Source organism: Sturnira hondurensis, unplaced genomic scaffold (assembly GCF_014824575.4).
Source record: "Sturnira hondurensis isolate 20B ecotype Veracruz unplaced genomic scaffold, ASM1482457v3 Scaffold0006496, whole genome shotgun sequence".
Classification (NCBI taxonomy): Eukaryota; Metazoa; Chordata; class Mammalia; order Chiroptera; family Phyllostomidae; genus Sturnira; species Sturnira hondurensis.
This window is the reverse complement of record NW_028079127.1, coordinates 20,459,867-20,471,421: the sequence shown is the minus strand read 5'-3', so window position 1 is coordinate 20,471,421 and position 11,555 is coordinate 20,459,867. Positions and strand designations below refer to the sequence as shown.

The window sequence follows — 11,555 nt, the reverse complement described above, 5'->3', positions numbered from 1 at the left end:
CCAGCCAGGGCCAATTCATAATTGGCAGTATTCTTAAAGTCCAGATTTCTGCTAATGGTTGAAAGTGCGAGAAGGGGAAATTCTCCTTTCCCTCCTCCGGTTCCTCTGGCTGGCTGAGTAGTCAAATCAATGAGACTAAATGACAAGAGAAAATCAAGTCCCATTTTCCACTGCAGGGGAACCCCACATAGTAGGAGAGTCAGAGACCCCTCATGCCAGAAAAGTTCAGAAACAAAGGGAGAATGTGTGTATAGACATTGTGAGCCAGGGCCCTGGCTGGTGTGGCCCAGTGGACTGAGTGCCAGCCTGCGAACCAAAGTGTTGCTGATTCAATTCCAAGTAAGGCCACATGCCTGGGCTGCAGGCCAGGCCCCCAGTTGGAGGCACATGAGTTGCAATCGCACATTCATGTTTGTCTCCCTCTTCCTCCCTTCCCCACTCTCTATAAAAAAAAATTTTTTTAAAGACATCGTGAGCTAGAGACGAGGTAAAGAACTTTGGGGCTTCAGAAGGGAATACATGTCCAGTAATTAAGAAGAAGCTTACCCTGCCCTGGCTGACGTAGCTCAGTGGACTGAGCGCGGGCCTGCGAACCAGGCGATCGCGATTCAATTCCCAGTCAGGGCACATGCCTGGGTTGCCAGCCAGTTCCGGCAGGGGCCAGTTCCCAGCAGGGCATGCACAGAAGCAACCATACATTAATGTTTCTCTTCCTCTCTCCTTCCCTCCCCCTCTAAAGATAAATAAATAAAATATTTTTTTAAAAAAGAAGAAGCTTACCCTGCTCATATAAGTAGGTCACAAAAAGTTACCTTTCATAAGTTCTTATTATGAGCAAAGTTCCTCATTCAAAAGCCTGTAGATAGTTAAGGTGGGGGCCGTAGACAGGAGTCTCTCATGAACCCAGGGGGCCTTTAGCTCAATCAGAACAACCCCACGCACCACTGGGGCACATCTTGGGGTGGCTCCTGCTGAGCCACCGTGAAGGCAATTTTGGCTTTTTCTGTTATGTTCCTTGAAATTCTTCCAGCCTTTGCTCCCCGCCCAATTCCAAAGTTATTTCCACATTTAAAAAATTTGTCGTAGCAAGATCTCACCCTTGATACTAACATCTGTATGTTTTCTATTGCTGCCATAACAGATTACCACAGACTTAATGGCTTAGAACAACACAGATTTATTATTTCACAGTTCAGCAGGCTCAGAGTCCAACATGGATCTCATCGGGCTAAAGTCAAGGCAACGGCAGGGCTGCGTTCCTTTCCGGAGGGTCCAGGGAAGAGCGTGCCCTCGCTCATTCAGGTTGTTGACAGGATGCAAACCCTGAGGGTTGCAGAACTTCTTCAAAGCCAGCAGCAGAGGGCGAAGCACCTCTCACACTTTGAATATTTTAAGGCCTCGTGTGGTTACTTGGGCCCACCAGAATAATCCAGAATAATCTCCCTATTTTAAGATCTTTCATCTAGCATATTCATTGACTCCACAGTTAACCTAAGGGGCAATTATTCTGCCTACCACACCTCCCTGGGGGGTGCCAGCTCCTGCCCCTTCCCGGCCTGCTCCCTCCTGCTCTCCGGAGCTCGCTCTTTCCCCTGAAGTCCTGACCACCTTATAGTTCCTGGAACAGGTCAAGGTCTCTTCCCCCACCACACCCTTATATGTGCTTGTCCTTCTGACTGGAGCACTCTCCCCCTGCTCCCGCAACCCCATTCGTCCTAGGTCCCAGCAATCAGCCCACCCGACCGGGCCAGCACACCTCTGCAGAGTAACTGCCTTTCCGAGTCTGTTTCGCTGTCACTACCACCCTCCCCTACTTGTGAGTGGGCGAGGGAGGAGCCAGTGGTGTTCTGCGCATCCTGGCAAACAGTAGGTGCTCATTAAACCTTGTAGACTATGGAAGTGGACCTAACAAGAGGCTGATGAAGCTCAACGCCCTTTACTTCCTGGCCTTGTGAGGACCTCCCAGTAGTGTGCTCACAGGGGCAAATATTTTTGGAAAACTTGCAAAATCAAGATAGTCTTACTACACCCGGTTAGAATTCCATCCCACTTCCCCTTATGTTAGTGACGTTAGAGAAGCTACGACATTTTGGGGGCCCAGCCAAGAGGAAGGTGCATTAAGGACTGTCCCAGGTTGGGTTTTCTGGGAAGCACGTGCTAGGAGAGAGACCAGGATGTTTACCAGTGGGGCCTTTCAGATGGGCCTTGGCGGGGGGTGGAGAACACGGGCTGTGGTGGGCTCTCTGAGCTGAGCCAGCCCTGTCTGCTGCTACCTTCTCCGGGGTGGGCAGCAACAGGCCCTCCTGGAAGCGGGGCATGGGCCGAACACCTACCACAGGGACACACGTGATTTCAGTTTACTGTGACATATTTATGTGGGTTGCTCCGCTACTGAGTATGGTTAGCTCAGTGTTCCTGTCCTGATGTGGGAATGGCCTCTAAGCACCTCCTGCTGGTCAAGAGGCAGAAGTACAAGGTCCTGCTGTGTTTACAGTAGAACCTGCCCCCCAGTGCCCAGGGCTAGAAAAACTGTGCGTGATGGAGGGAAAACAAGGCTTGAAATGAGTAGAGCCAGAGGCCCATCCGTGGAAAATTCTTCTAAATCATTCAGCATCTCTTACGAAAGTTGATGAAAGTTTCCCAAATTTGAAAACCACCCAGGCCCTTTATATGACACCATCAACAGCAAGAAAGGAAATACATTTTCTAAACTATCAATAATTAAAACACAAATCTCAACCATGTTAGAAGACTGAATTTTCCTTCTATTCTCTATAGGGGAAATATTTCCCCCCAAATCACAAAATCCTTATTCTGCATACAGGCCACCAGAGTGAGCGGCCAGAAAATGTAGGGGGAAAAGTATTACAGAAACACATCAAGGAGACACCACAACTATGTTATTGTCCTGGACTTTGCATTGTAGTGTTTGCCAACTTCTTAACATTTGTAATTTGTCATGATTTCTTATTTCAATTCACGTCTCTATTTTCAAAACCATATGTCATATTGTTTTTCTAAAACAGAGACCCTGAAATGCCCAGGCTTCGTGCCCACTCGGCACGTGGCAGAGGATGGCCTGGATTGCCCGTGGTGGAGGAAGGGAGGGAGCAGATGAGGGCCCCTTGGGGAGGCCCCGCCCTCACTCCACCTCCTGGGGCCACTCAGGTGCCAGCGCATGTCTGAGACACCACGGAGAGGACAGCAGCCAGGGCTCACCTCCCCAGTTCAGGTTCTCGCCTCCGGGTATCCCTCCCTGGACTACCCAAGTCCAGCCCGATGGTCAAGTCTCCTCCCACCCCACTGAGGGGCCCTGAGGAACCCCAGAATAGCAGTTGTATTTCTTGGTGAAGTCCACAGGGAGGAGGAGTCAGTTGGTAGAGGGCGGTGGAGCAGTGTGAGCCAGCCTGGGCCCCACCCATCGTGGGCAGCGAGGCCTCAACAGGTGTGTGGGTTCTACAGGTAGAAAGGGTATACAGGGTCCACATTGGCCTGGGAGAACAGACACACAGGTGCAAGCCTGGCCCGGCGCCTTGGGCCATCCCCACCCCAGTTGGCCGCCAGGCAAAGAGAGGCATATGTTAGGTCACCCACTCAGGGTGGGAGTCCCCTTTATTTGCACTGGCTGCTGAGTGGCTAGATGCTGTAGGTGGCCCTGGATTTGGGCCAGCAGGGCATCCAGCATGTGCAGGACGGTGAGGAGTATGGCGTGGTCTGAGATCGGGGTCCGCTGTTTACAGGGTCCAGAGACATCCGTGGTCACCTCCGGGTGCTGAGGACAGGACCAAGGGACAGGAGCAAGAGCAGAGGGACAGGGAGGAAGTGTGATGTGTGGCAGCAATGGAGCTACGGAGAAGGGGCCGGGAAGGAGGAGTCAGGCTGACGGAGGATCTGTGGGCTACAGTGGCATGGGGCCCGTGGGGCAGGGTGCGGAACGGGCGCCGAGGGGAGACAGAGGGGGCAGGGTGCTGGCCATGGGGTGTGGTCAGGGGCTGATGGGTGTGGACATATGTAGGGACTGTGGGGTGTGAGTGGTGGGGGTGGGGCAGCAGGAGCCCCGCAGACGTGGGCAGGAGGATGGGTGGGCTGTGGAGGGAGGGGGCTGGGGGGGCAGCGCAGAGCTGTGCTCACCTCACTCTGGATGCCCTGTGAGCGCCGCCTCTGGAGCACCTTGCGGCTGATCACCAGCATCATGGTGGTGGTGAGCGTGAAGCCCGCCACGGGGTAGATGGGGTTCACCCCCAGGCCCATCCAGTGGCTGGGGCAGCCCAGGCTGGTCCCACACCCCTCCGGGCTGTTTGGCTGGCACCCCCAGGGCTGCAAGTCCAGGCCCACCTGGTACCACAGGGGCCGAGACCAGGCCTGGGAGGGAGCCGACATTGCCAGCAGGAGCAGCAAGAGCAGGAAGCACGGAGCGCCCAGCATGGCTGCAGTGGGAGCCTCGGAACCCGTTGCCTGGCAACAGGGGAACACTCCTCCCCCTGCGGCAGGCCTGGCAGGGGCTGCGGGTTCCAGCAGGGCCCCAGGCCTCTCGGCAAGGACAGCCTGGCCAGAAAACGTGGTGGAGCATGGTGGTGGGTACAGTTCCAGGCCTGGGAGGATGGCTGGCAGGCTCGGGGCCCAGGACTGAAGGGCCACCTCCTTTCCCCTGCCGTGCCCCACACCTAACACCCACCCCCTAAAATCCTCACCCTACCACCCCAATGCTGCTGTCCAGCAGAGCTCACTGACCCCTATGGCCAGCCTGCGGGACATGCACTTCCACACACACATGGAAGTAGAGTGAGTGCTCCACAGTGTGGGGCTCCCCCTTGGAATAAGGCCCAAGGCCCACCCTGGCCTGCAAGGCCTCCCCTCCCGCCCGCCCCACCTGTCCATGTTCCGGAAAACAGCATTCCCAACAGCAGGGGTCCTGTCCTTCACACCTAGAAAGGCCCTTCTCACAGCTGGTGTTCTCCACCACCCCGGCTTCCCTCCCATGATCCTCTTGGGCAGCAAGGTCACTTCTCCCTGAGTGACCCTGTTCATTTTTTTTCAAAGCCTTTCTAAGAAGCTGCAATCTCTTGTTAGAAGTCTGTCCCCACTCCAGCACATAAGCTTCACTCGACCAATATTTGCCAAGTGCTGCCATGTGTCACACTCACTGTTCCTGGTACCTGGCACGGTCCTCGGTGCCAGGACACAGGGTGACAGAGTAGACAAAAGCCATGATTTCCTGGGCTGAGGTTCTGGGGGTGGCACTGACCACACTGAGCTGGAAACAGAGCAGACAAGGTGCCTCAGTGACTTGGAGGGCGGCGCAGCCCCCGTCCACTGGCCCAAGCGCCGCCCCAGCACTCTGTGTGGCATTTCCTCACTGAATGCTAGTTGAGTAACACAGGAGGCGGGTACTGTTTTTATTCCTGCTCTCCTGGTGAGGACACCCCAGGCCCAGTGGGGTTCAGGGCCTCCCACCCGCCAATCACTCAGAGTATCTCTGGCCAGAAAGCCGGCTGATGCCCACGGGGCCACACGGCCAGATGCTGTTTTGCGGCAGAGATCGGCACGTACTTCTCAGCTGGCAGTGACCTGCCAAGCCCAGGTGACCTAGTAATACACAGAGGCATCTTCCCAAGTAAATCAGTCATGTGGGCTCTACTTCTAAATGTGGACCAGCAGCACCTTTGAGCACCTTCGAACACCTCAGCTGGCCGCTAAGGGCAGTTCTTGCCACCCTCCCCCTCCAGTGGCACCTGCCCTGCCCCCCCCTGCCTGTCATTCCTGAGACCAGACCATTCCTGAGAAGCTGCTGATTCCAACTGTGCACTTCACAACCGAGATCCAGGTGCTGAGGACTGTGTGTGGGTGGGGAGAAACTTGAACCTGTGTGTCCCCACCTGGACCTGGCCCCACACCTGTCCTGCCTACTGTATACTCTCACTGCCCCTGCCGCCTGCCCCCAACTTTTAGCTCAAGTTCCCACTTTGGAGCATGAGATGGGCCAGGAGCCAGGGCTGTGCCCCCAACCCCCTCCGACCTCTACCAAGCCACAGCAGAGCCTGCTGTCAGGCAAATGAGTCTTTATTCCTGAAGTGGAAAACACGCATGCTCCCCCACCCCTGCCCTGGCCAGTGCCCCAACCCAGGCCTCCAGCACTGCACTTGGAATCCCAGGATCTCCATCCCTGAGTTGTCTGTGTATGTGTGTGTATGTACAAAGGGGACTCCTGGGTGACAAGTGGAGGCAGCACAGGGGTTCTCACAGGTGCCCCGTCACAAGCTCCAGAGGTAGGCAGTCTCAGGCAGGGTGGCAGCATGGTCAGAGTTTGGTGACCTGAGTGGGCAGACGAGGGGAGGTTCTGAGCAGTTACCAAGGGCACATACCAGCCCTCCCCTCGACAGCAACCTCTGCCCTGGGAGCAGGTTCACCTAAAGGCACCAGGGGAAGGCAGTGGGTCCACTGGGGTTAGAGGCACCCAGGCAGAGTGGGGGCTTCCTGGAGCTGGGGTCAGGGTAAGGACAAGAGGTCAGCTCACCAAAACAGGGCTGACTTGGTTGGACCTCGGGTGTTGGAGGGCAAAGATGACAGCATCGTGCACAGAGGCAAAGAGGTGCTGCTTAGTGATGGACGCATCGAAGAAGTGCCCCGCCTCAAGCTGGGTGACCACAGGAGCTGTCGGCGAAAAGCGGGTCTCTCCTGACTCCGAGAGCCACTGGGAACCCCAGTTCCAGTCACCAGCATGATACTCTGATCATGCCTCCAAGGCTTCCCCCTGAGGCGACAGCTAATAAGGCCTAAGTACTCTTGACTTTTGACCCCCACCTCCCAGGAGACCTCTGACCTCCAGTTTCAGAGAAAGACTTTTTCCTGGCGGACTCCTTGGCCAGGAGAACCCCATGCTCCCCGCAAACCACTCTCCTGGTCCCTGTCCCACGTACTGTGGCAGGCGGCCAAGTACACCTCCACCTCGATCTCCCGGAAGTCTCGGAATATCTGCAGCAGAAAAGGGGGCCTGCTTTAGAGGGAGGCTCAGGGGCTGGGGCGGGGAGACCCTGGCAGGCTGGGGGAAGAGAGTTTAGGGGAGAAATTCAGCAGGTTTGGGGGTCTGAAGGCTCAGAGGGCGCTCAGAGCAAGTGATGAGGTCAGGGTAGGGGCTTGAGAACTGTGGCCTCCCCGAGCGCCTTTGTAAGGGTGCCCCCAGCCCCTTACGTTCTTCAGGCTCTTGAGACACACGGTATCCACAAAGGACAGGGAGCTCAGGTCCAGGACAAGGCTGTGGAAGTCTGGCTGAGGCAGGCCCAGAGCCTCCAGTGTGGACTGGTCTGAGGCCTTGGCATCGGCATCTTCTTGACCGCTGGCTGCTGTGTCCTCCAGGTCATTCCCTGCGCTCACCTGCTGGGAAAGCAGACAGCACTTGTCCATGAGATGCTGGGAAAGCAGACAGGGGCTGCCCAGGAGTGGGTGAAGCAGGGACTGCGCACAGACAGGCAGGGACACTCGGGGTCAGGTGTGGGACAGGCATACAAACACCCACAAACATGGGGCCTGCAGGGGACACACAGGGACATGGGCATGGGGAGCCTCCTGCATGCAGGCAGGAGGGACACTGAGGGACACACGGGAGAGGACACCTAGGCACAAACGTCCTGCTGTTACATCCTGGGTCCAGGCTCAACAGGGGCACTTTAGAAGGAGTGCCCTGGGAGACCGTGCCCCGGCCTCAGTCAGCTGGGGCAGAGCAGGAAGGGGGCTGAGGGACAGACAGGAAGACACACGTGCGGCCCTGCGTGCACGGACACCTCGGCGCCCCGCCTGCATCTCCAGTGGAGCTTGGCGTCCCTTCGATCCCACGTTTCTCCCCCAACACCCAATGCCTTCCCCTCTGCCCAAAAGCAGAGACTGTGGGGTCCTGCAGACTCTACAAATTCAAGTCCTTCATCAAGACCTCAGGTCACAGACAGGAAGCCACAGCGGAGTTCTACAGCATATTGCTAGAGATCCCTCCACAGTGTCTGATCCATCGCCCCATTCTCCAGGCCACCGACACAAAGGTCCGTGGCTTTCCTCACGGGATGTGTCGGGGCACGCACATCCCTGCAGCTCATGGAGGTGGGGCCTGTCCCACCTCCACCGCCTCCAGCCTCACCTTGGCCTTGGAGCCCTCCACGTTGTTTCTCTTGATGTCTCTGTCACTAGTGTTGACATTGATAAAAATGGACGTGCCCTTGGAAGCAGCAGCCTAGGCAGGGGAAGGAGAGGACAGGAAAGAGTCGTCCCAGCTGCCACACAGCAGCTGTGCCTGGCAGGCCTGGTCTTGACCTCTGGCTTTGGGCAGTTGGTGGGCCAGGAACCGGAGCTCGGGACCTGAGCCAGGCCGAAGCCTTTGGGAACAGCCGCAAATGGAAGAGGACTGTGGTGGTTCGTGCTGTCCCCGCAGCTCGGAGGTGGGAGAAAAGCAAAACGCCACCGACAGGGAATGAGCAGGGAGAAAGGGTGTGGGGAGTCAGGAGCCCAGGAGGCCGGGAGGAGGCTGGACACAGGGAGCTGCAGGACAGGGGCTGGGGTGGGGCAGGAGTCACTGGCCCAGGGGGACCCCTGCCTGTGTCCGGAGCTGCTCCTTCTGCAGGTTCTTCAGCTTCAGCTCCTGCTTCCTGAGCAGCTTCTTCTTCTGGGAGATGAGGCGGTCAACGTCCACTCCGCACTAGAGACAAACGTCAGGGTAGGGGCTGTGGGTATTTGGGGAGGCGAGGGACCTCCTGACACTGACCCTGGGGACCCCAGGCCTCACCTTCTGCTTTAGCGTGTCACTGTAGAGCTCAGCATTGGCGAAGTACATGGTGGCTGAGGAGCGGAAGACCTTCACGCCTGGGACCTCCCTCGCCTGGGGATGGGTCAGGGTGGGGGCGGCATCTTGTTCTCCTGTCCTTCCTCCCGTGTGCCCAGTGCCCACCCCCAGCACTCTGCTCCCCAGCCGGCAGGGGCCCAGCCTATAGCGCGGGTCATCTTGACTCCCCATCCTGCTCCCACTCTGCTCGGGCCCTCATCTGCCCGACAGGCTTCCTCCAGCACATCTGCAGCCCTCCGCCCTGTCTCCCCTGCCCTCCTGCTACTACCCAGGCAAGGTGTCAGTGGCACTCGGGCCTCCTCCTGGGCGTGCAAAGACTTTGCTCAGTGTTCAGGCCTGCACTTTGTGCCTCCCACCCCCATCCCTCCCTTTCCACCCAGCTGAGCTGCTCATCCTCCCATCATACCCTCCCCCCACTCTGCCTGATCGTACTGTGCTCAGCCTTCAAGGCTCCATGTCAGGGGGAATGGGCTTGTTTTTTCCCAGAGCCCCCATCTCTGTTCCCAGCACTTGTTATGGGACTTCTCAGGAGATCAGTGAATGACAGATTTAATGACTTCATCAGATTAAAAAAAAAACAAGCTTTCCTGACACCCTGGTGCCTCAGGATCCTGCCCCTCACACATCCCCCACCCGGGGGGCGCTCTGCAGCATAGGACTTGTACTGCTGGCTCCCAGAGACGCCTCCCCAGGTCACCAGGTCCATCTCTGTCCACTCGTCCTCTGGCCCATCCTAGCCCCTCATAATCTGAGTGGGAGTTGTAGATCCAACTTCCTCCCTTGAAATTCCAAAGACATAAGTGTCCCTCTCAGGTGTGGAAGGGACCGACAAAGGCCCATTGTGCCTCCGCGCTGCCCCCTCCACACCTGTTTCCTGCTCAGCCCCCGCTGCTCACCTCCAGGTACTCTGCCACGTCTCTGTAAACATCTGTGTCTGGAACCTGCCCCAGAACAGAGTAGTGGGGCCTGTGGACAGACTGAGAGTGAGTGAGGGGAATGTACAGGAGGAGGGGGCAATGAGAAGGAACCAGAAGCCTGGGATCACCCCCAGATGTGGGAAACAGGGGGGAGCCAGTGTGGATCTCACCCATCACCAGCTGGAATTGCGGGGGGGGGTGCGGCTTTGAGGGGAGACTCACAGCTGCGTGCGGACCACCACGAGCAGCAGGGAGAAGGCTACTGCCGCGGCCAGGCCCAGGTCCAGGTTCAGCAGGGTGGTGGCCACGAAGGTCACCAGCCAGATGAGCTAAAAACAGAAGGGCAGTGGTCAATGAGGCCTAGTGAGGCCCCTGGGGCTGGAGATCCCCACCCCAGCCCTTGGGCTCCCAGGCCTCTCACCAGATCCATGCGGTTTGCCTTCCAGAAGGAGCGGATGTCCCCAAACTGCATCAGCATGCCCTTCAGGTTCACAATGATGACGGCTGCCAGGACTGCCTGTGATGGCAGGAGGGTCACGGGGCTGCTGAGGGGTCCCAGATGCTGACACCCTGATGCCCCCCAGGCATGAGTCAGACTGACCCCAAGCACTTGGGCATAATAACCACAAACAGACACTAACTACCACTCACCCCCTGAACTTGACAACTTATATCTGACTCTAAAAGTTTTGAAACTTTGACCTTTGATTCCAAATCTCACCCCCGAAGATCACAGCCTTGAAAAACAGCGCATGATCTTGTATCCCTGCCCCTCACACGTCACCTGACAGACTGATCTGAGCCCTTGGCTTGGCCAAGGCCCTCAAGCCTGTCTGGGGTGGGGTGGAGGTGGGAGCTGGCTCACCTTGGGCAGGTTTTGGAAGAATTCACCAAGTTTGACGATGATGATGAGGATGAAGAGGGAGGAGATAGCTCCAGCCACCTGAAGGGTAGGAGTGGGACAGGGGAGTGGGGAGACAGGGGCACTGAGCGGGGGGCACAGCTCGGTCAAGCCACCTGTGTGTGCAGAAGCCCAGGCCCACCCATGCCAGAAGCCCACCTGTGTGTTGCCCCCGGTGCTCTCCTGGACCAGGCTCCGAGACATGGAGCAGCTCACGGGGAAACACTGGAAGATGCCCCCGATGAGGTTACAGAGGCCTAGGGCCACCAGCTCCTGGTGGGGGAGCACAGCTGTGAGGAGATGTCACTAGCAGTGGCTGGTCACTGTGCCCCTCTGTCTCGACCTGCACACCCCCAACCTCCGCCCCTCCTCAGTGGCCCCAAAGACAAGCTGTCCCAAGCGTCCTGCTGCTCTCCCACCCTCAGTCCCCACACGGTCCCAGCACACCTGTTTGCTGCCCCCATGTCCCCCTGGTATGCCACCCTCCCAGGCCCTGAGGTCGCCTGTGCACCAGGCTACCCCCACACGCCCCACGTCCCATCCCCCAGACCTGGTTGCCATCCACCCGGTAGCCATGCCTCAGGGCGAAGATCTTCCCCAGCGAGATGGCAATGGCGAACCCAACTACAGCGATGGCGAAGGCGTTTCCCACCAGCTTGGTGAACAACTGGGGGCTGGGGGCCACGGGCGCTACCAACCTGTGAGGGGCATCTGTGAGGCCAAAGGAAGGCAGCAGCCCAAGCTGCCCAACCTTCCCTGACCTCCACGGGCCAGAGCTCACCCTATAGGGATGTTGCCCACGATATCCACCCCGAATCTGTGCTTCAGGCCCACGCCATAGGAGATGCCTGTGGCCCCGATGAGCTGCGGGAGAGGCGAGAGTCGGAGGAGGGAGGAAGATGCTGACCCAGGG

The 11,555-nt window shown here is 57.6% G+C and overlaps 2 protein-coding genes across 7 annotated transcripts in view; both read right to left on the bottom strand.

Annotated features, from left to right (window-relative positions):
* Positions 1-3,585: 3,585 nt before the first annotated feature.
* On the bottom strand, positions 3,586-5,966 carry TMEM89 (transmembrane protein 89). The gene is made up of 2 exons (XM_037049801.1): positions 4,132-5,966; positions 3,586-3,772 (listed from the first exon to the last, which is right to left on the bottom strand). The coding sequence occupies exons 1-2, from the start codon at positions 4,423-4,425 to the stop codon at positions 3,587-3,589; spliced, it is 480 nt and encodes a 159-aa protein (XP_036905696.1). The 5' UTR covers positions 4,426-5,966; the 3' UTR covers position 3,586.
* A 78-nt stretch (positions 5,967-6,044) lies between these two features.
* LOC118989508 (cadherin EGF LAG seven-pass G-type receptor 3-like) overlaps positions 6,045-11,555 on the bottom strand; it is a 36,671-nt gene continuing 31,160 nt past the window's right edge. For 5 of the 6 annotated variants that reach the window (XM_037049800.1, XM_037049794.1, XM_037049798.1 and 2 more), the window contains 14 exons: positions 11,424-11,506; positions 11,193-11,340; positions 10,802-10,915; positions 10,607-10,684; positions 10,163-10,258; positions 9,964-10,070; positions 9,721-9,790; positions 8,768-8,860; positions 8,579-8,680; positions 8,126-8,218; positions 7,189-7,374; positions 6,918-6,972; positions 6,515-6,651; positions 6,045-6,312 (listed from right to left, as the gene is read on the bottom strand). In XM_037049800.1, coding sequence (XP_036905695.1) covers positions 6,298-6,312; positions 6,515-6,651; positions 6,918-6,972; positions 7,189-7,374; positions 8,126-8,218; positions 8,579-8,680; positions 8,768-8,860; positions 9,721-9,790; positions 9,964-10,070; positions 10,163-10,258; positions 10,607-10,684; positions 10,802-10,915; positions 11,193-11,340; positions 11,424-11,506 — 1,377 coding nt within the window. In that variant the 3' untranslated portion in view covers positions 6,045-6,297. The remainder of the gene's footprint in view (positions 6,313-6,514; positions 6,652-6,917; positions 6,973-7,188; positions 7,375-8,125; positions 8,219-8,578; positions 8,681-8,767; positions 8,861-9,720; positions 9,791-9,963; positions 10,071-10,162; positions 10,259-10,606; positions 10,685-10,801; positions 10,916-11,192; positions 11,341-11,423; positions 11,507-11,555) is intronic. The other variant, XM_037049796.1, reaches the window with a different exon arrangement.